Genomic DNA, 26,490 nt, shown 5'->3' on the forward strand with positions numbered 1-26,490 from the left:
ATGGCATCTTTAAGTGAATTCCCATCTTCCACTGCAACTAAAGATCTAGCCGCAAGCCTGGAGATTGGGGGATCCACCCTTGGAGCGCTTGAGCACGTCAGGGGGGAAGAAACAACGCGTATCTTCAATACGGTTGGAGAAACGCTTATCGGGATAAGCGTGGTGTTTCTGGACTGCTTCTCTGGAGTCAGAGTGACCAGAAAAGTACTCAATATACGCTTGAGATACCGAAATAGGGATTTCTTCTGCTGTGAAGCTGACCCCTCCACTGGAGGAGTTGAGGGAGAAATACCCAACCTTCCATTGATGGACGCTATAAGATTATTCACTATAGCGTCACCATCCGGTGTATCCGGATTGAGAGCGGTCTCAGGATCGGAATCCTGAACAGCTACGTCTGCCTCATCATACAGAGAGTACTGTGATGAAGTCGAGGGCCGTTCTTAGGGAGCTCGCTTAGGCCGTCTGGGACTGTCGTCCGTGTCAGAGCCTGCACCCTGGGATGCATGGGACCCTCCTGGAGCCATGATTTGTTTCGAAATCAGGGTGGCCAGGGGCATTGAATCAACATTGCCCAAGGTCTGTCTGGACTGCAAAGTCTGTAAGATGTTAGTCATAGCCACAGACAATATATCAGCGGAAACTGCAACTCCGTCCCTGTCCCTGGACAGGGATCACAGGTGGTTCTTTTGGCCACCTGTAGCAGAGACCCCGTTGAGTAATTGCACACACTGGGGGTCCTGGAACAGTCGCATGCAGTACAAGCAGCATAGAAAGCCTGTGCCTTGGCACCCATGCCTTTTTTTTTTTTTGCTGTTGCTGTCTAGCCATCTAGGAGCATTAGCCAAGAACAGCGACCGTACAGTGCAATGTATAGCATACAAGCATGAAGTACAATAAACACTTCAGCACATGCAGTACAAGGAGCATAGAAAGCCTGTGCCTCGGCACCTTTGCTTTTCTGCTGCCGTTGTCTAGTTATTCAGGAGCATTAGCCAGGAAAAGCGACATACAGTGAATGTACAAGCATGAAAATAAACTCTGCAGTACATGCAATCCAAGCAGCATTGAAAGCTTGTGCCTTAGCACCATTGCTGTTTGCTGCCGCTGTCTAGCCATCTAGGCGGGTAGACAGCCAAGAATAGCCCTTACAGTGCAATGTAAAGCATACAAGCATAAAGGACACATGACACTGCAGCACATGCAAGACAAGCAGCATATAGAGTCTGTGCTTTAGCACCCCTGATCTTTTGCTGCTGTTTCTAGGTCTGCATCCTGAATAGCGACCGTACAAAAGTACAACAGGACACTTCGGCATTAGTGGGTCAGCACTTTAGTTGCCGCTTACCGCCCGCACAAAAGCGGGTGTGTGGCGCCGGAATCCTGTGCTGGTAGCTCAGTGTCTCCGTTTTCCCGCTCTGCGTGCCGGAATGGCTGCCGGCGTCCAGAGGAGAGGGGCGGGCCGAGGGCGTGCCTGAGACAAGAGCGGGAACCCGGCGCCCACTGTGTCTAGTAAAGGGGGCTGGAGAATGCAAATAAGGCTCCAGCCCTCGGCGCTGCTATAGAACAGCGTCTCTCCCTGTCCCTGAGTGACAGGGTGGGGGCGGGAACGAAGCGGCACTAGGCCGCAAAAGCCGGGGACTAAAGTTAGAAGCGCCGCCGCCGTAAAAGCGCGGTCGGCGCGTCCCCGGCGCACTACAAGTCGCAGCTGCGCCGCCGCTCCAGGGGCGGTCGGCGCGGCGGTCCCCACACGTAAAGTCCCCCAGTAATCTGCAGGGACTATAAGCACAGCGCTACAGTCCCCGGCGCACTAGCACACCCAGCAAGCCTGGAGTGTGCGTGGCCTGCCATACGGGGACACAGAGTACCTGAAAGTTGCAGGGCCTTGTCCCTGAACGGCACTCCCGCTCCACATCCAGCAGGTTCTATGGGTCTGTGGATGGAGCCCGGCCTCAGGGCTTGGTGGCCGGAAAGATCCCACTTCCTCAGAGCCCCTCAGGGGGATGGGGAAGGAAAACAGCATGTGGGCTCCAGCCTCCGTACCAGCAATAGGTACCTCAACCTTACAAACCGCAAGTGGGGTGAGAAGGGAGCATGCTGGGGGCCCTAGTATGGGCCCTCTTTTCTTCCATCCGATATAGTCAGCAGCTACTGCTGACTGAACAGTGGAGCTTATGCATGGATGTCTGACCTCCTTCGCACAAAGCAGAAAAACTGGTGAGCCAGTGATCCCACTGGGGGTGTATAGCCAGAAGGGGAGGGGCCTTACACTTTTTAGTGTAATTGCTTTGTGTGGCCTCCGGAGGCAGTGCTATACACCCAATCATCTGGGTCTCCCAATGGAGCGCCGAAGAAATGATCTATTTCAAGTGTTTGTTAATGTTGATTATGGCTTACAGGCAATGATCAGCCAGCTTCTTTAGCAAAGACCTTTTGTGGCTTACCCAACACTTAAGAAGCCTTTGCAGGTGTTGTGGTAATTATTCCAATTTTCTGAGATAATTTGGTTTTTACATTGGCTATAAGCCATAATCAACATTAAACAGAAAAACTCTTGAAATAGATCACCCTGTAATGACACTATATAAAATATTTGTGTTTCCTTTTGTGTATTGAATTAGTGAAATGAATTAACTTTTTGATGATACTGAAGAGCACTTGTACTGGTCAGTGTGACACTGACTGAAGCCTTTAAGACCATGCTCCTGGCATGGTCTAACAGACTTTCCGTAACAGGCTGACCCCAGAGGCTGCCATGGTAATGAGTGGGCTCTTTAGATTATGTCACTGGGGCACCAATTGGGCTTCCCAACTTATGATGCATTGGCAAGTCCTAAGTTGTGAAGGACTTAATAGCAAACATTACAATACTGGATGATTGTGACCTTTTAATCTCTAAAAACCAATTGAGTGACAGGACTTACCTGTAAGACAAGTAGGACTAGTCTCCACCAATTATTAACAGTCGTGATTAAGCCTTTGACCATTAAAATTTCTAATATCACACCACTTTGTGGGGGTTTAATATTGCAAGTTGTAAATGAAGAAAAAACAAGATTTCAGTCCATCTTTATTTGTTTTCTGAAAAATTCCTGACGTTACAGAACTAAATTGAAATGCCTTTAATACCCCACTCTTTACATTGTGACTTAAATAAAAAACAAAAAATATATAGGCAACAGGACAAACTTATGAAACTAAAATCTGTATCAGCAGGTTTTAACAGCGGGAAAAGGATAAACAAAATTTTAGTTAAAATGCTGTCACTTCATTTAAAAAAAAAAAAAAAAGTTGACGAGTGGATGAAGAAAAGCACGATGAAACTGAAAATTTGCAAACTAGTTAAAACCTGAAGAAAAAAATAAAAAGATGGGGAGAAAAAAAAAAAAATACAAAACTTTGCAGAGCTATGCAGACTGACATGAGCTAAACAGAGGAAGAGATGTTGGAAGATGTTTAACTGCTTCCCATGCCACCAGCTTCTGAAGAAAGCCTAAACAGAAAAACAGAAGAGATTTAATGTAAAAATCACATATATGCATCTAACTACCAGAAGTAGTTGCTCTAGAATACAGAAAGTGTGTGCTGTGAATTGCATATGTAATCCACTGGAAGATGTGCTATGCCAAGGTCTTAAAGGGAACCCGTCAGGTCCAAAATGCACCCAGAACCCAGGGCAGCTCTGGGTGCATATTGCTAATCCCTGCATACACCAGCATAAATAAACAGATCTTTAGAAAACGTATTTCTAATGATCGTTTATTATATGCTAATGAGGCCAGAGACTAGTTGCAAAGGCATGTTCCCTTGACTAGTTGGCCCCATTAGTATGCCCACAAGGGTGTGCTGACATTCTAAGGGAGCCGACTAGCCAAGGAAATTCACGCGCTTGCGACTAGTCCCTGGCCTCATTAGCATATAATAAACGATCTTTAGAAACACTTTCTAAAGCTATATTTATGCTACTGTATACAGGGACTGTTAGGCACGAATTACTAATATGCACCCAGAACTGCCAGTGATTCTGGGTGCATATTGCACCTGACAGGTTCCCTTTAATGGTGTGGCCAAGCATCCAGAAAATGGGCCATCACTGCTAGGTGATTTGGGCAAAAAAAAAAAAAAAAAAAAGAAGAAGAAGAGCAAAAAACCAGGATTGGCAGAGATTTCACTGCAAGTCCTAGGTTTCAGCCACATTTCACTATGCAGTCCAAGCCTTATGAAATATGAGTGTCCCACCCAGCACTTTACCTTAGCAGCCCTTTGTATTCCAGCTCAGTGTTATTCTATTAAACTGAATCTGAAGGAGTTTGAACACAAGGCGCTACCTAATGCAAGGGTCCCTTTAGATAACTGATTGGGGGTCTGACAGCATCTCCTAGTCATGGTTATGCACTTAAATTGGACACTGTTCTATTCTTCTCCAGCAGTAGGACTCATCCATTACCCACAAAGTTATTATTCCTGGGTAAAGGGACTGCCAGCAGTGACTGTCGAAACTAAGTACAGGTGCTCAGTGCACCAAAATGTGGCCAAAAATGTAACAATACCTTCCCACCTGCAATGGAGGGAGAACAAGCAGGTGGGAAGGTGGACATGCTATGGTGCACCGAGCACCTTTACGTTGGTCATTTTGTGCCAACAGTTCCTTTAAACAAATAATTGCTTGTCTAATGGATCGATAAGCTGTGAAAACTGGTCTACAGAATCAGTCTCTGCAATAAATTGCTGGGGGGAGAAAAAAAAAAATTCACTAATCCTTACACAAAGTGGCAAACTTGGCCAATTTCACATCTATAATGAGTTTAAAAAAAACAAAAAAAAAACACATGCAGTTAACATGAAGTTAAAATCTATTTTCATCAAGATGTATATGATATGATGTATAGTGTATAACATGCAGACTGCACAGAAATAACTCGTACTAGGGTTTCTCAACAAACCATTGGCTGCTTTATTGACATACAGTGAATGCTGATCAAAGCAATAAAATAGCTAACACTATATGTAAGCTGAAGGATGCACATAGAGGCAAGAATCTACCTATCAAATCAATGACAACCCCAATTTTGCACACTAACCACCATCGCGATGGTTTACTTTGTAGTATATGCATTTACAGCAGATCCAGCAGGATTAAAAGACAGTCAATGCAATCAATGTTACATAGAGAAGTTCAGTTTCTAGGACAACTCAAACCACAGGCTACTCAGTATGGAGAGAAGCGCTGCTTGTCCGATTTCACTTTAGAGTATTGCTGGGCGGCAGAGGCAGGAGCAGCACAGGATGAGGTAGAGGAGGCTGTGGACACGACATTTAGAGCCAGGAGCGGGACAGGTTTCATGTCAAGCAGATTGGAGACACAAGGGGCAGTCGAGGGATTAGGGAGGCTGGAAGGTGTTTCCGAGGAGGAGGAAGAGGATGTGGAGGCTGAGGAGGGTTCGCCGCCCCCGGCCGTGGAAGCGTTCACCAGAGAGGGGGCAGCATTGGAAGAGGAAGGGGTGGAGGGTTGAGAGATGCTGAGAAGGTCAGGGGTCGTGACGCTCTGGGAGGAGGAGGGTTTAGCAGTTTCTAGACTGAAACAGAGGAAAAAAAGAAAAAAAGGGAACAAAACTAAACGGGTGGGTGGGAGAACAGGAACAAACGGAGGAGTACAGGAGGATAACAATGGAGGCTGAGAGCAAGCTAAACACTATAGTGAAACCAAGATGCTAAGCAACTTAAGGATCTTTTTGCTCATTTTATAAACTATGCAGAATAAGCACATTTTATCTTTCATAGATCAAACACTCTGGACATAATGGACACCGGTCAGTCTAGTGCAGGGTTTATGCGAGACGCATGACACCAGGAAGCAAGAATACAAAATCCCAGTCTTGCGCATCGTTCCACCCTCGGGGCCTGCACCATTACCAACCATGTACAAGTTATGTCCAAAGTGTAACATTACATGTATTGCACTCCATCCACTAATCCCAGGAGTTCTGGGTATAACTGAAGGTGCCATGTGCACAGCCTCATCAGTCTGCGGCACCTGGTGGAGCAGCATTATTCACCTCAGTGATGCCAATTCACCAGGAACCAGAGAATGATCCAGCGCTGGTGAACTGAACACTACAATGTCTATAACATGGCGTTTATAGTATGGCTGCAATGGACAGCACTAACGATCCTCACATATTGGTGCAGAGATGCTGAGGATTTACCAGATTTCATTTGCATTGAAAAGCAGCAAGTTTTACAAGCCAGCCTTTAAGGGAAGCCCTCAGAGAAGGACCTATTGGTGTCTGTATGCCTTCTAGCTTTTTTTCCCTTCCTCCAAGAGTTGGAACTTAGAGGGCTTGTTAAGGGGGAGAAAAAATTTTTTTTAATAGTGTTGCCATTTTTTTGGAGGCCATTAATGTTTTAATGTCAATTGATTGAGCTGTGGACCACAGATCCACCTGCATGGCACACGTCTGCTGTACAAATCAGCAGACCTGTGAGGGGGTGATCTCTGCTGGCTCACCATAGCAGCCAGTGATCATCCTTTCATGATTTAGGATGCAACTCTACATCCTTTGTCATGAAGGGGTTAAAATATCTGCCACAAAAGCAATCACACCAGGATTTTGATATATAAAGTAATGCCAGTGCTATGATGCTGAATGTAAGAATACATTTTGTTCAGAGATTGGATGTTTTACTTTAAAAATATGTGGGGGTTCCAGCAATGCACGGCTGATTGATAGGTGCAAGTGGAAGGGAGTATGTGGGGCGAGTCTTGCCATCTATACCCACTTGTCTGTCTGCACTGGAATTAACGTCTGACGGAAATAGGGGGGGGAGGAAGGCCAGGCAGGTGGGCAGACAGAGGCGGGAATCGATAGCAAGACCTAACCCACATTCCCTTCCTGTTGCTTTTGTCAAATAGCAGTGCATCGCTGGAACTTTACTTGCACATATTTCTAAAATAACACATCCAATCTCTGAATAAAAAGCCATGCTTACATTCAGCAGCCCAGCACCAGTATAGCACTGGCTTTACTTTATATGTGAAAATCCTGATGGTTGGTTTGCTTTAAATGGGTCCTTTTGGGACTATTGCTTCCCTTTATAGCATAATAAATTAAAACTTTCATAATGAAATAGTAAAGACGACTAAGGTTGTTTAGTTTCATGTCAGAAAACTATTTTTGCCTCCTTGACAGATCTTTCACTCAATTCATGGGTAGAAATCTATTTAGTGAAAACAAGTTCACAATAGTGATAGAAGGCAGCTAGTGATTTTAAACTTTAAAGGCCACGTCACACTAAGCAACATCGCTAGCAATTTTCGAGTGCGTTTTTTGGGCACAAAACTGCATGACTTTGCTTCCCTAGCAAAGTCTATGAGTTTTCATTTTTGCTGTCTGCACATTTTAAGCTGCGTTTTCGGCCTTAAAAACAAAAAAAAAAAAAAAAAAACACACCCACCAACATGCACATGTCAATTCTTTCCTGCGTTTTGCCCCCATGCAATGCATTGGAAAAATGCAGAGATCAAAAACGCAGCGTCCAGAAAATGCAGCGTGCACACATAGCCTAAGTGTTCTACAACCTAGCACAGAAGATCCAGTGGTCCCTTACATGCTGCACTGCCAGCATAGCTTCCCCTGCTGATTGTCAGCAGCACAGCACATGGCCATGCACTGGTGCCAATGTCACATGCTGTACGCTTGTGAAGACCAGGGTGCTCACTGCTTCTGTGCTAGTTTGGTGGTGAAAGAGGCAGCTATAGTTAAACATCTACAGTTTTCATATTTTTGGAAAATTTAAAGGGGTGGTCTGAAACTAAAATTTTGAATCTTTAATTCATATTAAATTTTATTAAAAAAATAATTGTTCCCTCACCATTATGTTTCCCGTACTTACACTACTGCTTGTGATAACACTAAATGATCAGGGGACAGAAGCCATATACACCAGTTAGAGTAGTGAGTGAACAAAAGGGAATTTTTTTAATTAAAAAAAAAAATTGATTTTAACATAAGATTTAAGATTAAAAAACATTTAGTTTTGGACCCCGCCTGTGATGCAGCTTCTGTTAATGAATTTAAAATAAATGTTTAAATGAAAAAGTTAAAAAAAAAAAACCCCAGGTCCATCCTCAGTCTCATGGACCAAATGTGCTTTGGTAAAGAAATTAAATTTAATTAACCAACATCTTTATTTATGTCTGTTTATCAATGACTACTTATTTTATCACTTTGTTTTCTAGGCTAACTTAAGCTTGCAGCATTGTGGCATATCAGACTATTGCAAAACTCATTGTTTCAATGCAAAGGAACGTCTGTCCTCATAAACATAGCATATACATTACACCATCCTTCTCACTAACCTGCTTTTAGGCTAAAGAAGCTCATCCACTAGTGTCTAAGACCCCCACTAAAGAGAATTACGCATTGTTAATAGCTTTACTGCCCATCATGCAATCTAACATCCTGATCCCCTCCAACAAGGGGAAAGTTTTGCAGAGGTCACATAACATTATGCCACATCACCGCTGCAGCCAATAGGCAACTAACAATTGGCTGCAGTGGTCACTGTCACTACCACTGACAGACAGCTGGGCGATCAAAATAACTGAGTCTAGAAGGCAAGCAGCATTATTATTTTACAGTGGGCAATTAAGCTATCAAGAGGGCATTAGCCAGTAGTGGGTAGCCCCTTTAATAGGTCATGTAAGCAGGAGCCCTGTGGATTAGATACTTTGCCTACTTCTACAACATACAACTTATTTCACTAAAATATTAGTCACATGAAAAAGTAAAAGCAAATTTAAATTAGCCAAATTTGAAGCAAAAGTCTAGTAAAATTCAGTAAGAAACTACTTCGTGGTTATGTAACAGGTTATCCAACCACTTTGTTTACCTAGAAATGTGCAATTGCATCTAAAAAAAAGGAGTGTTTAAATATCCACTGCAGAACAAGAACAAAAAAAAATAGAAAAAATTAAGATAAAAAAATCATACCCAAAATGTCTTACCTGACATTGATAAGGTATTGGGCCAAACTAATGCTGGCTGTTGATCCAGTAATTGTAACCTGACGATCAGTAGAACCTTCAACAGGGTTAGCGATCTTAATCTGTGCTCCAGACATCTGGCGGATTTCATTTATTTTAGCTCCCTGACGTCCAATGATACAGCCGATCAGCTGGAAACAAAGTTTACCCATTAGTTACCATCCAGGTTATACATTAATCTCTTCACCAGCCGCAATTCAGTTTTTTACTCCCTTTATCACTGTACTGTGATCCCTCTGCTGTACAGAGCAATGCTTCAGCATCTTTCTGAACAGCAGTAATGCTGATCGGTGAATGCCAGCGCTCTGCCGGCATTCACAGGAACTTAGTCATGACAGCGATGGGTCATGACAACCCGTCTGCACCCAGTGATTGCGTCACGAGGCCGTCTATAGCTGCGAGGAAGGGCACTCCCCGCTGGGAAACTGTGCTGGCAGCAAGTACAGGTTTTGGACAATCCCTTTAATAATTGTAAGGAGTTCCACTTTAAGACCCCCTAAGCTTAACTGTAATGCCAAAATGTTTTTCTGTCCAAATATAACTTTGCAAACCCTTCCAACTTTAGATGCAGATTCCACAGAAGAAACCCGAGGCTGACCCTCTATTCCCACTGAACAGCTGTGGGTTCACAAAAGAATTCGCCCCATTCAATGTGACATGGTAGGTTCATAGATGGCATCAGTACTGATACAGCTTACAAATTCATGGCAAAAGTCACATCCACAAACACCAGTGTGACCTACCATTGAAAACAATTGGAGGAAGTTTTCACATTGATTTTTGTGCACACTAAAGATGCAGTGTGAATGTGCCCATAAAAAAGATTGGAACTAGAAGGGGCCAGAGTGCTGGATACACAGGTAGCACAGTATACATTACTCGCCAGACTACTGGTTTCCTTACTTTTACAGCATCACAATTAACTAAATGCTAAATGTATTTTTTTTATTGTAGATGATATTGAAGAAAGTCCTATAACTGCAGAGGGGAATACTCTATGGAGAATATTTGTAATCTGGATTTGTGCCGACATTTCATCCCATATTCATGTCCATTCAGTTCTATACTTATGTCCCCCCCCACAAACTGTATACCCGCCATTTCCTTACACTATGGCTATGTGCCCACGCGTGCTTGCTTCTGCAGATTTTGCCACGGAAAGCCTGCGGATTTATCTGGATTTTCCAGATAAATCCGCAGGTTTCAGCATGTACAGACACTCCCCATGTTATCCTATGTGACATGGGGAGTCTCTGTCCACGCTGCGGAATGTGCAGCTGCCAATTATTCCTGCGTAATTATCTGCGGAAATCCCGGCCCTCCACTATGGAGATAGAGGCCTGGTGACCTCAGGTTAACCGCAGCTATGCCGGCGGGCAGCTGCGGTAAACCTGCAGCCGTACCTGCGGATATATCCACAGGTACGAGCTCCCGTATCTTGCATGGCATGTTAGGCTATTACTACACTAGCTTGGATCTTTAATACATACATCGTTTGGAATGGTGAGTTCATGGGAGGTCGTCTGAGCTGAAGCATCAATACCTCCTAAAACATAAGAAAAAAAAAAAAAATAATGTAAAATTGTTCAAAAGCCAATAAAAAGTTTGTTAGAAATCCGGAAAAAACAAAAGAACTTAAGATACACCAAGTTACTGTAAGGAATTAAACATTGGCCGGGCATAAATATTTGTGCATTACATTAATAGTACCTGCAGGTTGGTCACTCAGGCCCCTCAAATGCAAACCTCCCAGGTCTCTGAACACTAGGGGCCAATTCATCAAGACTGGCATTTTGCACGACTTTCATGCGATATGTGCCTCCTTAGGCTGTGTGCGCACTAGGCGTTCACCGCGTTTTTCGGGTGAGTTTTTGTTCAGAAAACTGCATGACTTTGCTTCACCAGCAAAGTCTATGAGTTTTCATTTTTGCTGTATGCACACAGCGTTTTTTTTTAGCTGCGTTTTTGTGGTGCCCACAAAAACGCAGCATGTCAATTATTTCTGCATTTTTTCACCCATGAGATGTTCAAAAACGCAATGAAAAACACAAATTGCAAATATACCTGCGTTTCTATGACTACAAACGCAGCTATAAACACAAGGGGTGGGTAGTTCAGTCACGTGTAGAGGAAGAGTATTCCTTGTGTTGGTAAATACAGAAGAGTGAATCCTCCCGATACTGCCACCCCTGGTTCCACCTCCCGTCTGGCGCCATGTCCGGACGGGAGGTGGAAGCAGCTGCAAAATCAAAAGTGAACGGTAAAAAAATAAAAAATAAAACACACAATACTCCCCTGTCTGCAGACTCCCAGGACACATCCGATGGCTGCTGGACCTGCCGGTGATCAGCTGATGTGGTCACCTGAAGGCATCAGCTGACAATATAAGTCCAGCAGTGAGGCCGGCTTCTTACCGCCCAGCTTAAACTTTCAGCTGATTCGGTCAGGTGGCCTCCGCTGACTACCGCCGGGTCCTGCAGCGATCGGACAGAATCTGCACAGAAGGGTAGTTTTTTTTTTTTAAAAAAAAAAAAAAAAAAAAAGTACCAGTAAATAAGGCTCCTTTCACATTGCATTTTGCTTTACGTTCACAGGTCCTGTCGGGGCATCCGTTTGAACCACCCCTCCCCCACCCCGCAAAGCTTGTTCCAGAAGCATGCGCCAGCAATGCCATTCACTGTAATTGAGCACACTACGTTAGCGTGGGCTCTGTATTGTGCCATTTTTGCACATCTACGTTTTCTGCACACGGACACTCGAACGTAGTCGACTGTTCACTGACTTTTTTCCTATCCCATACAGTAGGATATGGGACTTTACCTTTATGAGTTTTATAGGCTAATTTTTATAGAGAAAAAAAAGGGTAGAAAAAAAATCCAGCACTGATTTCTCTTTATTTCAAATTCATCATAAAAATTAGAATGGATCAATCCTTCCAAAAGCCCTGATTACGCCTTACGCGTGTCAGAGAAAATACTCCTTAATCATAGGCAAATGTAAAGAAATTAAATATGCAGTGGCTTAAATTTTTATCGACCTTGACAAAGAGCTGAAGACTAACCTCCACGAAATCCTGTGCTCTATACAAAATCTGCATAGTCACCAATTCAGGTATACATGATGTACCATTATAACAATGCATTGAAACCTTTGCTTAGTTTGAAAAGCGTAGGGGCAGAACCCATTATGGGGTATTGCAGTGAACAGTATTTATCACCTTCAGCACTAATACAATGGAAATAGCCAGAGTCTGAGGTTCAGAACTATCTGCACATATGTAAAGGGCATGGGGAAGAGCATCAAGGGACTGAAAGTCTTAGAACGTGCATTATAAAGTGCAAACACATTGAGATTAGTGTAAAACTAAAATCCCAAAAGGTACTTGCAAGGGCTATAGATTTGGTTCCCTTTACATGATTGTGCTAAAAATTTGACCAAATGAAGTGTGGAGGACATTGCAAAGCCAGGAGTGCGCAGTGTGGCCAACAAAAGAAGAGGCAAGCATAGAGTCCTTACCACTGAATCCGGTGTTGCCACTATGGGACATAGGGAAGTGAGATTGCTGCATTGCCAGTTGGTGCAACTTGGTCAGCTAAAGGAAAAAAAATAAAGCAGTTCTACATAGGTGCAAGGCTCTTAAATATTGTTAGATTGCATGTAAAAGAATGTGTTTCCATGTGAGATTGGTAATAGACTGAAGAAGTATTAGCAGCTATAAGAATAGTACAGATCCTTCCTGAGCAGAAGCAGTGCACTGGAGAGGGGCATATGGCAGGGGGGCACACCATTCACCTTAGTAAACGAGCACAGCACAGAGCAAAGTCATCCACAACTCAGAGCAAAAGCACACTTACATCAGGCTGAGGAATGGCATACTGTCCTTGAATGGTGTAGGCCTATAAAAAGGAGTAAAAGTAGTCCTATTAAACCCTTGTGACAGCCAGAAAGATCTGAAGGTGTAAAGGCAAGTGATAGCCAAGCAAGACTAGAGCCCAGAACTAGGAAAAGCAAGATAGCTAGACAGCCTTGATGGAGCTTATGGAAACTAGTACCACCCAATTTAGCAAGACAAGACAATTACTCCTATCACAACGGACACATATACATTTGCTCTGTGTATATGCACATGTATACATATTTTGAAGCAGGTAATAAGCATGTTGACACAGAACATGAGCACTACATATGCAATTTCAAGCAGATGCAAGTTGTCAATGCTGCCAGTCTGCTTCAAGGTTTTTTTATTATATATGCACAGATTTATATGGTGTACAGTTAGACAATCTACATTTAAAAGGGCACGCCAATCCCTGGGATGTGCCAACACTTAATTGTTAGAATAGGGAGAGGGGGTCCCAGCCATATGCCATGACCAATGTGGGACTAAATACAGCTGATAATGCTCTAGTGGAAACTGCAGTTTTATATATAAACGTTAGACCAGATTTATCAAACCATCCAGAGCCAACAGAGCACTTTAACTTGTGTGGCCTCCTTAACTAGACAACTTTCCACACCCTAATGAAATCACATACACATTTGACAAAGAAATGCTGGAGTTATGGGAGTCAGGGCTGATCACTGTTAGCCATTTTATGTAAATGGATAGTTTTTATGCAACTCCCGATTTACTCTTAATAGAACTTAGACTGCACATGATCTGTGATAAAGGCCAAATAATGACAATAGATGAGCTTAATGCTGCAAGTAAGCGTTCAGTAATACAAAAATAAGTGTCTGCGGATATAAAGGTAAAAAGAAAAAAAAAAAAAAAAAGGCTAACATTAGGAGAGGGGTAGATATATAGTGAAAATAACAGGACCTACCCCATGGAGATCCACAGCATCTAGGGAGACTCCCCCTGTGTGGGACCTCCGCCCCTCCCACAGGTCAGTCTCACATGCGTGCCCTCCGGCCTGGCGCGACACCTGTTGAACAAAGCGAAAATGGGGTTCAGTCATCTCTGATAAAAGTCATAGCCTCAGTCTTTATAACCCAACCACTACACCTAACATGGGGAGCAGATTGGGTCATGGATCCAAAATGAGGCCACAGTTTTACACTCATACACTGCTGGCACTGAAGACTGCCCATGGCCTTGTACCCCCCAGCAGATTATACCAAGTTACTTAATGCTATGATCTCTGTGAAGTAAAAGAACGTTATTCCACCAACAGTACAGTTCTGTATCAAAACCATGTAGTTATTGAGTTGTCTTAAGGCCAGATCTGATGCAGACGCACAGTAGTTGCCTCACTACTGCCAGTTATATTAACACTTAAATACAAGGAAGCAACACGAACTACGTGGAGAATTAGAGGGAAGAGTATTGTTAATAGCTCTATAGCACACTACATGACCAGTCCAGATCCTGCCAGGGTAGCAGTACATGAAGTGTATATATGTATGCATCTAGCAACATACACGGCACGTGACTGATCACTAAATGATCTATCAACCATGTCAATCATTGCATCTCTACTGTACAAGTCATTTTGGATCCATGGTCACAACTCAGTGGGTATAAACAAATATATAGACATATAGAAATGAAGACTATCAGGCAGGCACTTCTATCAGAGACACTTACACTTTGTTCAGTAGGTGAGGCATCAGCTTTGGCAAACGCATAAGTTGTACAGAAACTGAACGCCTCACAGAACCATAGCCGGGATTGCCACAAATTATATTCCTCTTCTACCAGATAGTGGATAGATGTCTGACTGTTGGCAGCCCCAGACCATCACTGCAGCCAGTCAATGAATGAAGCAGCCTGGTTATGCTGATGTGTCCAGATCAGAGGTAAACCATGTCCACAGCTCAGCAGTTATTAACAGCACGTGCTACTCTACCCCCAGCTGTAATGATGAAGGGAGGCTCCAGCGATCAGACTTCTGGCCTATCATGAAGCTACTCAAACCCAGTTAAATATACATTACGCAAATATCCTGTAACATTTCTAAAACAGATGATCCTCATAACGAGGCCATAGGAAAAGGCAGATGGGCTCGCATAAGAGTGAACAGCCAAAAAGCTTTTAAAATGATCAAAATCAGTCTATTATAATTGTTTTGCTTCCATGACGGATTTACATGGTGGGGAGCAAATCACACTGCACATAAAAGTACAAAAGGAGTCTGCATAAAATAAGTGCATGTCAAGGTGCACGCTCAGTGCACCCAAACCATTCAGAGCACCTTCCCACATACTTGTTTTCCCATCTTACTCTTCAATGATTGACACCTCTGGCTTTACAGGAGAGGGGAGAGACGGAAAACTACTAAGATGACAATTGATTGAGCGCCGAGGTACTCTGCTTGGTTTGGTCATTTTATTCTAACACTCCTGTTAAAGAAGCACTTTCAGCCAAGTGAGCCTCTTCATATATTCCAGCCATATTACATAGCACTGTACTTAGAATTGCTCATTTTGCCTCTTTCAGTTCTATGAACAGATTTTTTCCCCTGCTTGAGACATCACTACAACAGACAATGTCTGTGGGTGGAGTGGAGCAGCTAGGTCAGCATTTCTAGAGGGGGGATGCCTCACACAGGGAAGAGACCTCCTGTTTCTACATGGAGCAGAAGAATTAACTGGGTAGAAAGGGAAAATGAGCAAATGCAAGTAAACGGCTATCTAATGATGGGATTACACTGCCAGATTTTACAAGTTAGATAGTATGGCAGCAGACACCCCATTGTTTCAGTGTTCCCTTAATAAAGCAGGAGAAAATTGCTGCTTTGCCAGAAAACTTATTTGTTCATTGCTTCTGTGTGATCTATATATTACTTTTAATGATTAATGTTAAGACGTTAGGTCAGCAACTTCTAGAAACCCAAGAAGATTCAGAAAGCAAGCATTTGTCGCAGATCATGTGCAAGCTTACTGTGAGAAAGCCAAGTGGCACTTATTTCCCCCTCATCCTTTTTATGTGATGAAGTGTTCCATTACTTACTGATCAGTCTTCTCTGGCTTTCAGGACCATGTGACTGCAAATCAAACTAGCCGCTTTGCTTTCTCAAAGCAAGTTTAAAGAGTCAGACTTATTTCAGGATTTCAGAGCTGCTCCACAAACTGCTGTGCACACCGGCAAAGCTCTAGCCTGGTCACATGATCCAGAAGACAACAGGAACGGCTCTGAATATTTTAATATAATTTTACACGTTTAGGAAATTTTGGGGAACAAAAAAAAAAAAAAAAGTAACCTAAAATAAGCTATGACTTACCTGACCACCAGCAAAAATCACAGGTGAACTGGAGGGCTTAGGCCGGTATGGGATGGTGACCCCCTTCGGAGGAGACTGGAAGTTAAAATAAAAAGAACCACCATTTAAACATCAGTTTAGATGAGAGATTGAGGAGAAAGAAAAAAAAGGTGTCATTAAGGAACCATCGGCTTCAAAACAAACATTTATTAAAAATCTGATTTGATGTTAACCAGCCTGTGCGAGGAGGGGGGGGGGGGGGGGAATAAATTGCCATTTAAGAGTACAGTAGTATGGTGGAAAGTACCAAACTCTGCAAGGTGACCACTTTAATTGTTGAGACCTCATCTACACAGATTCAGAAAGCAGAATCTCATCTGTTCAAGCACAAAGCAATTTACTACAAGGTTGGGCTTTGTATTACCCCAGTAAAGGCTAAATTAGCATAAATGGTCTTCAAAGAAAAACGCTTTATAGTGCCCATAGTTCATCAGAAAACCTTATCACCAGACAGCAACGGAGCACAGCGTCAGACGGGGAAGTGACATCCTGTGATCAATTTATTGAAGGACACCACTAAAAGCCACAACCCTTTAGGGTTATTGTAGATTTAAAGCACCAGTCAAGCGCTTTTTATTTTTCCCAGAGCTGGAGCGATGCTATTAAAGGGTCCCCTGCCCCCGGTATTTTACTTGTCTGCTGCAGTCTTCATCCTTTTTTGACACCACTCTCGTCTGTAGCACAATCTTGTGCCCGCAACATCTGACTGGCAGAAAGTCAAGTTACGTCACAATGTCTCAATGAACCTCTATGAAAGCCACAACGAGCCAGAGATGCATTGAGTTATTGACCTCCAACACCCTCCATGAAACACTGGAGCTACCAGCGGGTCAAATCACAGGAGACCAACCGAAGCAATGCTGGGAAAAGGATGAAGGCGAGGCAAGTAAGAGGGGGCAGGGAACTTGCCATGAAAACACCACTCCAGCTATATTATAATAAAAAAAAAAAAAATCTCTTGAGCCTATTTAGACAATAGTGAAAGCATCTGCAAAAACTGCAGGTTCAGACTCACCTCTAGCATTACCACACAGATCTGCTTCACACACTCAATGATGGACTGAGGGATACCAGCAATAGTGATAGCCCGCTCTGTGGAATTAGGCAGCATGTCTCCTGCAACTTGTACCTGAGCTCCTGTACTCTAGAAGAAAAAAAAAAAAAAAAAAAAAGAAGAATGTTTAACTGTAAGATATACCTTCATGTAAGGCAGATCATAAGCTAAAGTTACTGCATTATGTATGGGGCAGCAGATTTTGTGGCATTTGGTTACTAGAAGCAATGGGGACCCCTAGTATCAGTCCCCAGACCCCCACCATGCAGTGAGAGTGGGCTGCTGTGTATCACACAACACCCTGCACGCGTTCACTGTGGAGGGACTGCATGCCAAAGTACAGCACGCTGTAAACCAGACGGCATAATTTTTTGTACTGTTTTAAGTGTGGACGTGTAGCTGTAAATAAGGTGACCCTTACATGGGACAGCATACGTAACAGATCCACATTGAAATACAGGAACATGGCAGGACAACATGCGGACCAGGATGTGTGATGGTCACATTATGAGAAATCAATACATAACTCACTTCTCTGATCTCCTTTATCTTACAACCTCCTTTTCCAATTAAAGATCCACACTGACTTGCAGGAACTACCAGACGGAGAGTAACTGGTGGTTTGCTGGATGCAGTACTGTTTGTCATGGAGCTGCTGATATCCTATGCAAAAATTAATGGAAATTAGTCTAAAAACAAACAAACATTCATGATGACTATGTACAGGTCAACCTCATCTTACCTCTTCCAGTTTATCAATAATCATTGAGAATGCTTTGAAGATGGCATTTGTTGGGCCAGCAAGAGTGATAATGCGTTCAGGGCAGTTTCCTTCTGAGATGTTTATTCGAGCCCCACTCTAAAGTGAAACAAGCATTTTAGATACGCTTTGACAACCCCTTGCAAAATGGTTGAGTCCCCCCCAAGCATATTAGTCTACTCCCCTTTCCACCACAGCATATTCTAGCAATGTCCGCTCACCCAGCACAGATGTGACATTGCCTGTTGTGCTGCTCATCAAGATTCTATCAGTGCTGCTCAGACAAAATAGTAAAGCCAACAGCCAGTCAGCCGCAGTTGTCATGTGAGCATGGTGGGCCATGTCAAGCAAGCTCCAAGAGATCTGGCAGAGACATCTCTGGAATAGTGCCAGCCCAAAGAGTACGAGCTGTTTTTTTTCTTTTCTTTTTAATTCTAGGTCCTAGTAATTACACATACTTTTAATATAGTAGAACGTTATAAAGCCCCAATAGCAATTATCAACCAATCGCAATTTAATTTCAGGTTCTTTCAGGTTGGGAACAGGTAGTTTAAAAGAATGAGAAGTAGCCATTACAATAACTAGTCTAGCCCACATCTGTTCTGAATAAAGAAAAAAGTTAACTGCACAAGAAAATAAAATAAATAAATCGCACCAATCATAAGGATTGTCCTATATAACCTAAAGCCAGTGCAATACTGGCGCTATTATGCTGAGTCTATGCATACCTTGGTCAGCTAGGATGTATAGGTTTTGAAAACAAGTTTGTAAAATGAGCAGCTTTTTGAATGACTGCAGCTGCCAATCAACTGATAACTGGGGCGGATATTCATAGTGATTCCCGCCCCCTGCCTGTCCATCTCCCCGTTATTTGTTAATTCTATTACAGAATCGTTTTACTATCTGACTAGAAGGACCTGTGCTGATGTCATACCCAAGTGACCAGAAGAGGCAGGTCCTCAGCCAACAGAAAAATAATGTTGCTTCCAGGTATCAGCTATGTTGGCTGAGGCCCCGCCCTTCTGGTCACATGCGCATGACATCAGCACAGGTCCTTCTAGTCAGTAAAACAATACTAATATAATTAGCATAAATAAAAGGGGAGGATGCATAGGCAGGGGGCAGGAATAACTGAATATCCATCCCAGCAATCAGCTGATCGACAGCTGCTGTCATTAAAAAAGCTGCTCATTTTAAAAACTTTACTTGTTTATGTTAACATTACACAGTTGCCATTTCCAAGTGTACTAATGATTTATGAAAGCTTAAAACGATGGTTACGCTTTAAGTTAAACCCCAGACAAGACTATGTAGTTAGCTTTCACATTTTAACTTTGACTAGCCGGAAGTCAAGTTACGTCACAAGCTATAAACACATCTGAGGCTCTCAGATGTATTAAGCATTGACCTCCAGCAAACTCCATGAAACACTGGAGCTGTCGACAGATCACAAAATTGCCAAAAAGACCAACCAGAGTGGTGCTAATAGCGGGTGATTCTGTCAGAAGGCAAGTGTATATGGGACTAAACTCTATAGCATCTATCCAGCAGTGCAACAAAGAAAAAAAAAACCTAAAAAAAAAAAACCAACAACTGGCTTGGCGCTCTAAACCTGTAACCCTATAATATTTTGTATGCCTCCTCTTCCCTCTGACCACCTAGACAGCCCCAATAACTTGCATGTCAATAGCTTAACAGCCCATAGATCTGAACTGTCAGTGTACCAATGTTACTATGTGTAGGGCTGCTGTTCTACAAGCATGCAGTGCGTGCCAGCATTAGTTTACCCTTTGTTACAACCATTGTCGATTTTTTTTTTATTTGGCAGCACTTCAAGGTTACCACATTCACAAAATGACCTTGGGAATAAGATGTTACTGGAAAATATAGGTTGCCAGTAAAGCAGAGCATAATTTGAAGGAATTAAAAATAAAAAAAAAAAAAAAGTTTGTATTTTCTAACAATTTTTTTTTTACCTGCTAAGGTGGCTGCGCTGAACATTTGTGCTCAGAATGCTTTAACAGTTTGCTTCCGTTTCCATTACAGAATTTTAATCATTTAAGGCCTGGGTTTGTGGCTCATGTGTATTATTTTCATAGTGGAGTGTTCCCACAAATATATTTTAATTAAGCCTTAAACAGAATGATCCTCCCTCAGATACATACCAGCCATATTATGATTAAGAACTTACCTCTTCACGCATTTTCTTAACTGACTCTCCTTTCTTTCCAATGATGCTACCAACTTCCTGAAAAAAATAAATAAATGAATAAAAATTAAGTGAGGCAGTGAGGTGACTAATTGGGTCAGTTTCACAAGTCACACTGGAGCCACATAAGTTGATTATAATCTAATTTACCCTCAACCACAACGTGTGGACTCCATTCAGCCGGTCATTGCTGGCTCCCAACTTCTTGATATACTCTTAACTCTGTTCTAAAGCAGAGTCCAGATGTTTTTTTTTTCTCCTGAATATGTTTTAACACTTAAAGGGGAAAAAAAATTATAACTTCATTCCCCTCTAAAGCAAAACCTGAATTAATCGGCTTTAATTGCATATGTTCAGTCTGTCACTTTTAAAGCCTTCAGACTGAAGTTCGTGAAGTGATCAGACCATTGTTTAGGTAGCGTCTTCAAGCTGTCAAAACTGGAAAAAATAATTAAGACACCCTACTTCAGGGGAAAAAAAAAAAAAAATAAAAAAAATGCATTTTTCTTAACAGTCTTGCTTTGGAAATAGATGTGAGATGTCTAGAAGTGTGCACATACCAAAAGCATCCCTAAATATAAAAGCTTACTGAAGCAGATTCCACTTTGAAAACTAAACTTCTGAACGCAAACCTTTGTGTGGACATGGCTTAGTATTACACATTGGAAATACATTTTACCTTATGATGCCCTACACATACATGTCAGTGTTTTGAAAAATGTCAAGTTTGAAGTGGAAATTAGCAGTGTATCTTGAGAGAAAAAAAAAACAAAAAACCCAATATAAGAAAGGCAGTAGGTGGTGGCTTCTCCTGAATGACCACTCCAGAATTAAGTTGCATTTTTTATATACAAGAGCCATGATGCATGCGATCAGTCAAGTATACCCACAAACTTACTGATGTCATTATTTCCCCAGCAGCACAGCACATACCATTCACTCTGCATGGAGGCACCGTGCAATTTGCACTGGCCGATTGTTAGAAGTTCAGGAAAACGCCATATTTTAAGAGTTAAGGAAAATCAGATTAGGAAGGGGGGCAAGACATGGACCAAAACCAAATAAAGATACAGCATCCGGCTCTTGCAGATGAGAACAGAAGGGTGAATTTGTCTCAAGTGGCTAATTATTGCCCTGGCTGCTGTATAGCAATGTACACTGAAAACTGGCTTACAGGGCTGAATCACAGCTTGGTCATCAAAGTTGATTTTAATGTATATATTGGATTTGGAATCTAAGTAATTAAAGGGGCATGTTCATGTGCTCTATAGACATACAGCATATGCACTTCACTTGGCACATTACCAGGGGCTAAACCTAACACAATCAGATCATACAATGAAGCTTCTCTCAAAATCAGATTTCCAGTCAAATGTAAACTCTTAATGTTCGACTGGCAGCAACAAGGCCAAACTGGTTAAAATACGCAACAGCCCAAGCAGGTCTAAATAATTCACCTACCTTGCCATGCATCAGCAGCCTGATCGTGAGGGTAACATTCAGGCCTCCTTCAATAACACCGGTGTCCATGATGAGACAAGTCCTGTTAGATCGGCACAACAGCCAGAAGATGAGCAATGCAGTCTTTGGTCACAGGAGAAGACAAAACTAGAAAGAAAGAAAACACTTCAATTAGATTCAGAAACTGAAGATACAAAACATTCTTCTGACACTAAAGAAATACATGAGGATAGCAATGGACAGGAATGTGGATGATGTGGTTTCATAAAAACACAGGGGCAGATTCATCAAGGTGCTAACCCCAGAAATCTGGTGCAGCGTAATGAGGTCAGGGTTCTGCATCGAGCACTATGCCAGTCTTCATGAATCGCCCTTAGTGATTGATACCAATGGCCAACATAAGGCCAGAGGAACATCGGCTGAATCAGATTTTGGTGTGACCCAAACCACCTGACAGAAGGCACACGATGGGGAAACAAGCATCAGGCAGGTGCAATTTTAAGCAATTGGCTTACTAAGAATTAAATTAGATAAAAACATTGTACCACTAATTACAGGCCACATTTTATTAGAACTGCTTCAGGTCATTATGTGCTGATCACTTTCATGAACCTCCCAAAATACACAATTTTACATATTTCCCTTATTAGTAAAGGCGTCATTTAATGATGAGCATTTTGAAATACTCTGGATTCGCGATACACGTAATGAGCACTTTCTAATATTCGCGTATGCATTCCGAATGGTGTGTGCAATGCAAGTCAATGGGGAATACTTGCAATGCAACGAGTAACCTGAGTGCCGTACTAATTGCTACTTGCACGAACAGTGCAGAAATTGGGTTACTCGTTACATGGCGAGTTTTCCCCATTGACTTGCATTACACACACGGGTATCGCAAATCCGAGTATTTAAGAAACTCACTCATAATTAGTGTCGTTCAATCCGGGCCTGTATTTTCACCTTGCACTTCCTGGGCAGTATCTATAGTGTAAGACTTGGAAACCAATTAAATGGGTGCAGCAGAGAACGACAGCACTTCTCTGGGGTGCATCAGTCATCAACCCCCTTCCCCCAAAAAGGAAACAAAATGAGGGAGATTGAACTAAACAAAATGTGTCAATTCAGGCTCACATTTTTGGCAGAAAGGTAATAAAAAAACATTGCTCACTGTGTTTTCTTTTGATATCTATAGTTTCTACACACTACTAACTTGAGTAAAATACACCAGAATATTAATGGTTTGCATTTATTTTAGCACAGAACAATTGAATAAGGCAAGGAAGCTAAAATGCGGCATCTCTTCTAATTGTTTGAGTGACCGTGCACAATTCATTTTACATTTGTCTGCATTAAAGACAGTTAAGAAATCTGCCCGCTATTCCAGTTATATTAGACTGGCAATAGAAAATCCTAACCGGGGGAAGCACAGTAAGGACTGGTACAACAGCTGGTGTATCAGGCAAGTTTAGGGGAGCCCAGATGCTTCCCTCTGTTGTCAGACATCTCACACCTACATAATGAATGAGGCTTATGAAAGCCCGAGAACAGCAGAGCGACAAGACAAGTTCCCGGGTCAGGATGTTCAGACTATGAAGTAGATTAAATTCTCTTAAAATGCTGGCGACTATGGAGACACAGTAGCCGCTTTGTTCTCTGCTGCACAGCCGTACAGTTACAGGGCGAGTGAACAAAAAGCTTTATGAAATCTGATTAAAGATTGAGCTTTGTTTATAAGCCATTCAGCAATGGATGATGCCCGTCACTGGGCTATACACTGCCAGGCTTCACAACCAGCGCCAATCAGACCCCATGAGCAAGGGTGAGCCACAGACCCCAAAAAGACCAGCTCTTATTAACTTGTGAGTCATTTATCAGAGCAGCGAAAAGCTCAAAAATAGAGCATGTAAATCTGCATGAAGAGACAGGGACAAGACACGTCCTTGCCTAAAATCTCCAAGGACAAGTTACCTACCACTGATCATAAAAACAAAAAAAGGTTTCCAGCAAATACCTAAACAACTACCAGTGTGTGCCCCTCTTATGCAGGGTGTAACAGAGCGCCATCCTTGGTGCCAGTGTGAAGACTACAATTACAGACATCCATAAATAATTTCCTAAAGTGTTTTAGAGCTGTTGCCGTTTAACACCAATATCCAGCAGGTCGATGCAGAGCTCAGACATCAACCCTAGCCTGCAGGCCCATCGCTCGATGCCACCTGTTCTGCCATATTCAGGCATCTACACAAAGCCCAAGGTCAGGATAGCAGGAGCACAGTGACATGTGGCCACCGTACTGACGTCTGCCCATACAGGTTGTGTGCCAGAGCCCAGAAACATCATGTAACCTTGTAGTAATGGTCCGAAGGACATCTTGACCAAGTCTGCAAAGATTAGGCTAACCATTTTTGTAACGGTTCATATGCCAGCCCTGGTGTCCTTGTGGCCCCTGACACTACTGTGAGTTGAGGGCAGTATTTTGTAAAGGACCTGGCCAGGTTCATTCTGTACAAGGTGAAATTACCACTGTACGGTCTGTGAGCTGTGACTATTACATGAGGTGCCTGGTACAAAGATTTGCCACGAATAGCCGATGACATGACACATGAACAGTAACATTACAAACGGTTCACTACAGGGTTTAGGGAGGGGGTCAGGTGCAACCAAAATTAGGAAAAAAGTGGTGCAATATTGGTTAGCAACCTGGAGCACTACAGCTGCTGGGAAACTACTACTCCCATTGATTATGGAAGTTTTAGTTCCACAACAGTGGGTACAAATGATGGATCCTGCAGGGTTCACTGATCTGTGGCATCTACAGACGTGACTGGAGCTGTCAATCATTGGCCAAAGATAGTAAACTGCTGCAGAGATGCAAGACAACCAGCTGCAACCGAGCAATAGGCCATCAGACAAGTAATGCTACTGGTTACTTTATACCATTCATTACCCCCAGTCTGTTAGAGCCTCAAAATCTGAAGGACAATGACATCACAACCAAAGAGCGTGAATTGCAGAAGCCCCCTGACTATACTAATATACCTCACAGGTTGGAGCTGCCCAATAACCACCCCCACTGCAGCTACCAGGCCAGAATGTCATTGTGTATAGCAGCATTGTGCCAGCACAGAACTAGGTCAGATACATGACGAAGAGCTGGGCGGCTGCCAGGCGCTGTGTGGAAGAGATGGTTGCGGGCGTACTACTGTGTCCCCGGACACCTTGGCCTGGCAGGCGCACTACTGTGTCCCCGGACACCTTGGCCTGGCAGGCGCACTACTGTGTCCCCGGACACCTTGGCCTGGCAGGCGCTGACTTAAGTAGCTGCAACGTCTGAGCTTGCATATGTGACTAGTCCCATTCTATAGTAAAAACCACAGCACACCCGTGCAGCCCACATCCTGGCAGTGCCCGGGAACAAAGGTCTCCAGACCTAGGAGGTCATACAACCACTGGCACCCAGTAATTTTACAGATTCTTGTGGTAATTACTACATACAGGGCCTGGCACTAGGAGGGCCGATCACTTATTACAGGAGACAGGTTAATAGCGGTTCTCCATGCAGATGTGAGCATTCACCACCCAGCACCTTCCATTACAGTCCAGCCTGTGTGCCCGGTACGCTGCACCCGACCACCTCACCAGCGGGCACACGACCACCTCACCAGCGGGCACAGCCGCTCACTGCGCCCATAAAGTCAGCGCTGGCAGGACCCGAGGCTGTGGGCACAGGAATATGGGCCACCTATACGCAGCTGACAAAGGAGGGCATGGCCAGCTCTACTACTGTTGCCATGCTTCCCCACTCTGTACACAGCCTTTCGTGCACGTAATTACTCTACAGGGCTGGAGTAGCTGCGCTGACAAGTCCTCATTGGTATGGGGCATACAATATGGGGCGGACACTCACAGCAGGCCGGGGTGACGGCGGCAGCGAGGGCGATGACCCCGGACGCACAGCCGGCCACATGGTCGGACAGGGGCGGCCGGTCACATGGTCACGGCCGGCAGAGAGGGGGTTAAGGAGGCGGCCATGACGGTGCGGCGCCTCACATGGTGCAGCCTCCACCCGAGTCCCGGCCTAGTCAGCAGCGCAATAACAAAGCCCGGGCGAGGCCGCGGCGCTCAGGGACACGGCGGGGCTTACCTTCCAACTTATACAGGACGAGCGGACGGGACACAGAGAACGGGGAAGGGAAGAGAGGGGAGGGAAAAACAAGGGAGGAATGGGGAGGAAGGAACGGTCCGGAGGCGAGGGGCCCCGGGGAGGGAGGGAAGGAGAGAGCCGGGCGGGCGAGGAATGGCGACGGCGGGAGGGGCTGGCGGGAGCTGCGGCTTCTGCTGCTGCCTCTGCTGGTCTGGGAGGGGGAGAGGAGGCGCGCGCAGCTATCAGCACGCCCTCACCGGAAGCGGTCAGAGATGGCCGCCGGGGGGCGGGGACTACAGCGGCGGGTAGAGCTCGGGCGGCGGGCGCATCGGGCTGCTGAATACAGGGGTAGTGAGTGACGCAGTAACTCCCGGGCTATAGAGAATCTACAGCCGGAGAGGCTTACTAGAAGTAAGGGGTTCCCACCGGTGCCATACTGCTACACCCGCCTTTTCTGCGAGTACCAAAATGGCGCCGCGTAATGACGCGTTTTTTTCGTCATTTTATGCCAATCTTAATAAGCACGGCTATTTCTATGTAGCGTTGAC

The 26,490-nt window shown here is 43.8% G+C and overlaps 1 protein-coding gene across 6 annotated transcripts; it reads right to left on the bottom strand.

The window, feature by feature from the left end:
- Positions 1-3,057: 3,057 nt before the first annotated feature.
- Positions 3,058-26,178, bottom strand: PCBP2 (poly(rC) binding protein 2). 6 transcript variants are annotated; one of them, XM_075337207.1, is made up of 13 exons: positions 25,943-26,177; positions 21,796-21,942; positions 20,317-20,373; positions 18,108-18,224; positions 17,897-18,028; positions 17,327-17,455; positions 16,273-16,347; positions 13,873-13,974; positions 12,901-12,942; positions 12,563-12,638; positions 10,537-10,592; positions 9,008-9,177; positions 3,058-3,493 (listed from the first exon to the last, which is right to left on the bottom strand). In XM_075337207.1, the coding sequence occupies exons 2-13, from the start codon at positions 21,862-21,864 to the stop codon at positions 3,457-3,459; spliced, it is 1,062 nt and encodes a 353-aa protein (XP_075193322.1). In that variant the 5' UTR covers positions 21,865-21,942; positions 25,943-26,177; the 3' UTR covers positions 3,058-3,456. The 6 variants fall into 6 exon arrangements, with proteins under 6 accessions (XP_075193322.1, XP_075193323.1, XP_075193318.1 ...); XM_075337203.1 differs by lacking the exon at positions 3,058-3,493 and adding an exon at positions 4,931-5,576 and having other exon boundaries at positions 25,943-26,178; XM_075337208.1 differs by lacking the exon at positions 13,873-13,974.
- Between the last annotated feature and the right edge of the window lie 312 nt (positions 26,179-26,490).

This window comes from Anomaloglossus baeobatrachus, chromosome 2 (genome assembly GCF_048569485.1).
Source record: "Anomaloglossus baeobatrachus isolate aAnoBae1 chromosome 2, aAnoBae1.hap1, whole genome shotgun sequence".
NCBI classification, from domain to species: domain Eukaryota; kingdom Metazoa; phylum Chordata; class Amphibia; order Anura; family Aromobatidae; genus Anomaloglossus; species Anomaloglossus baeobatrachus.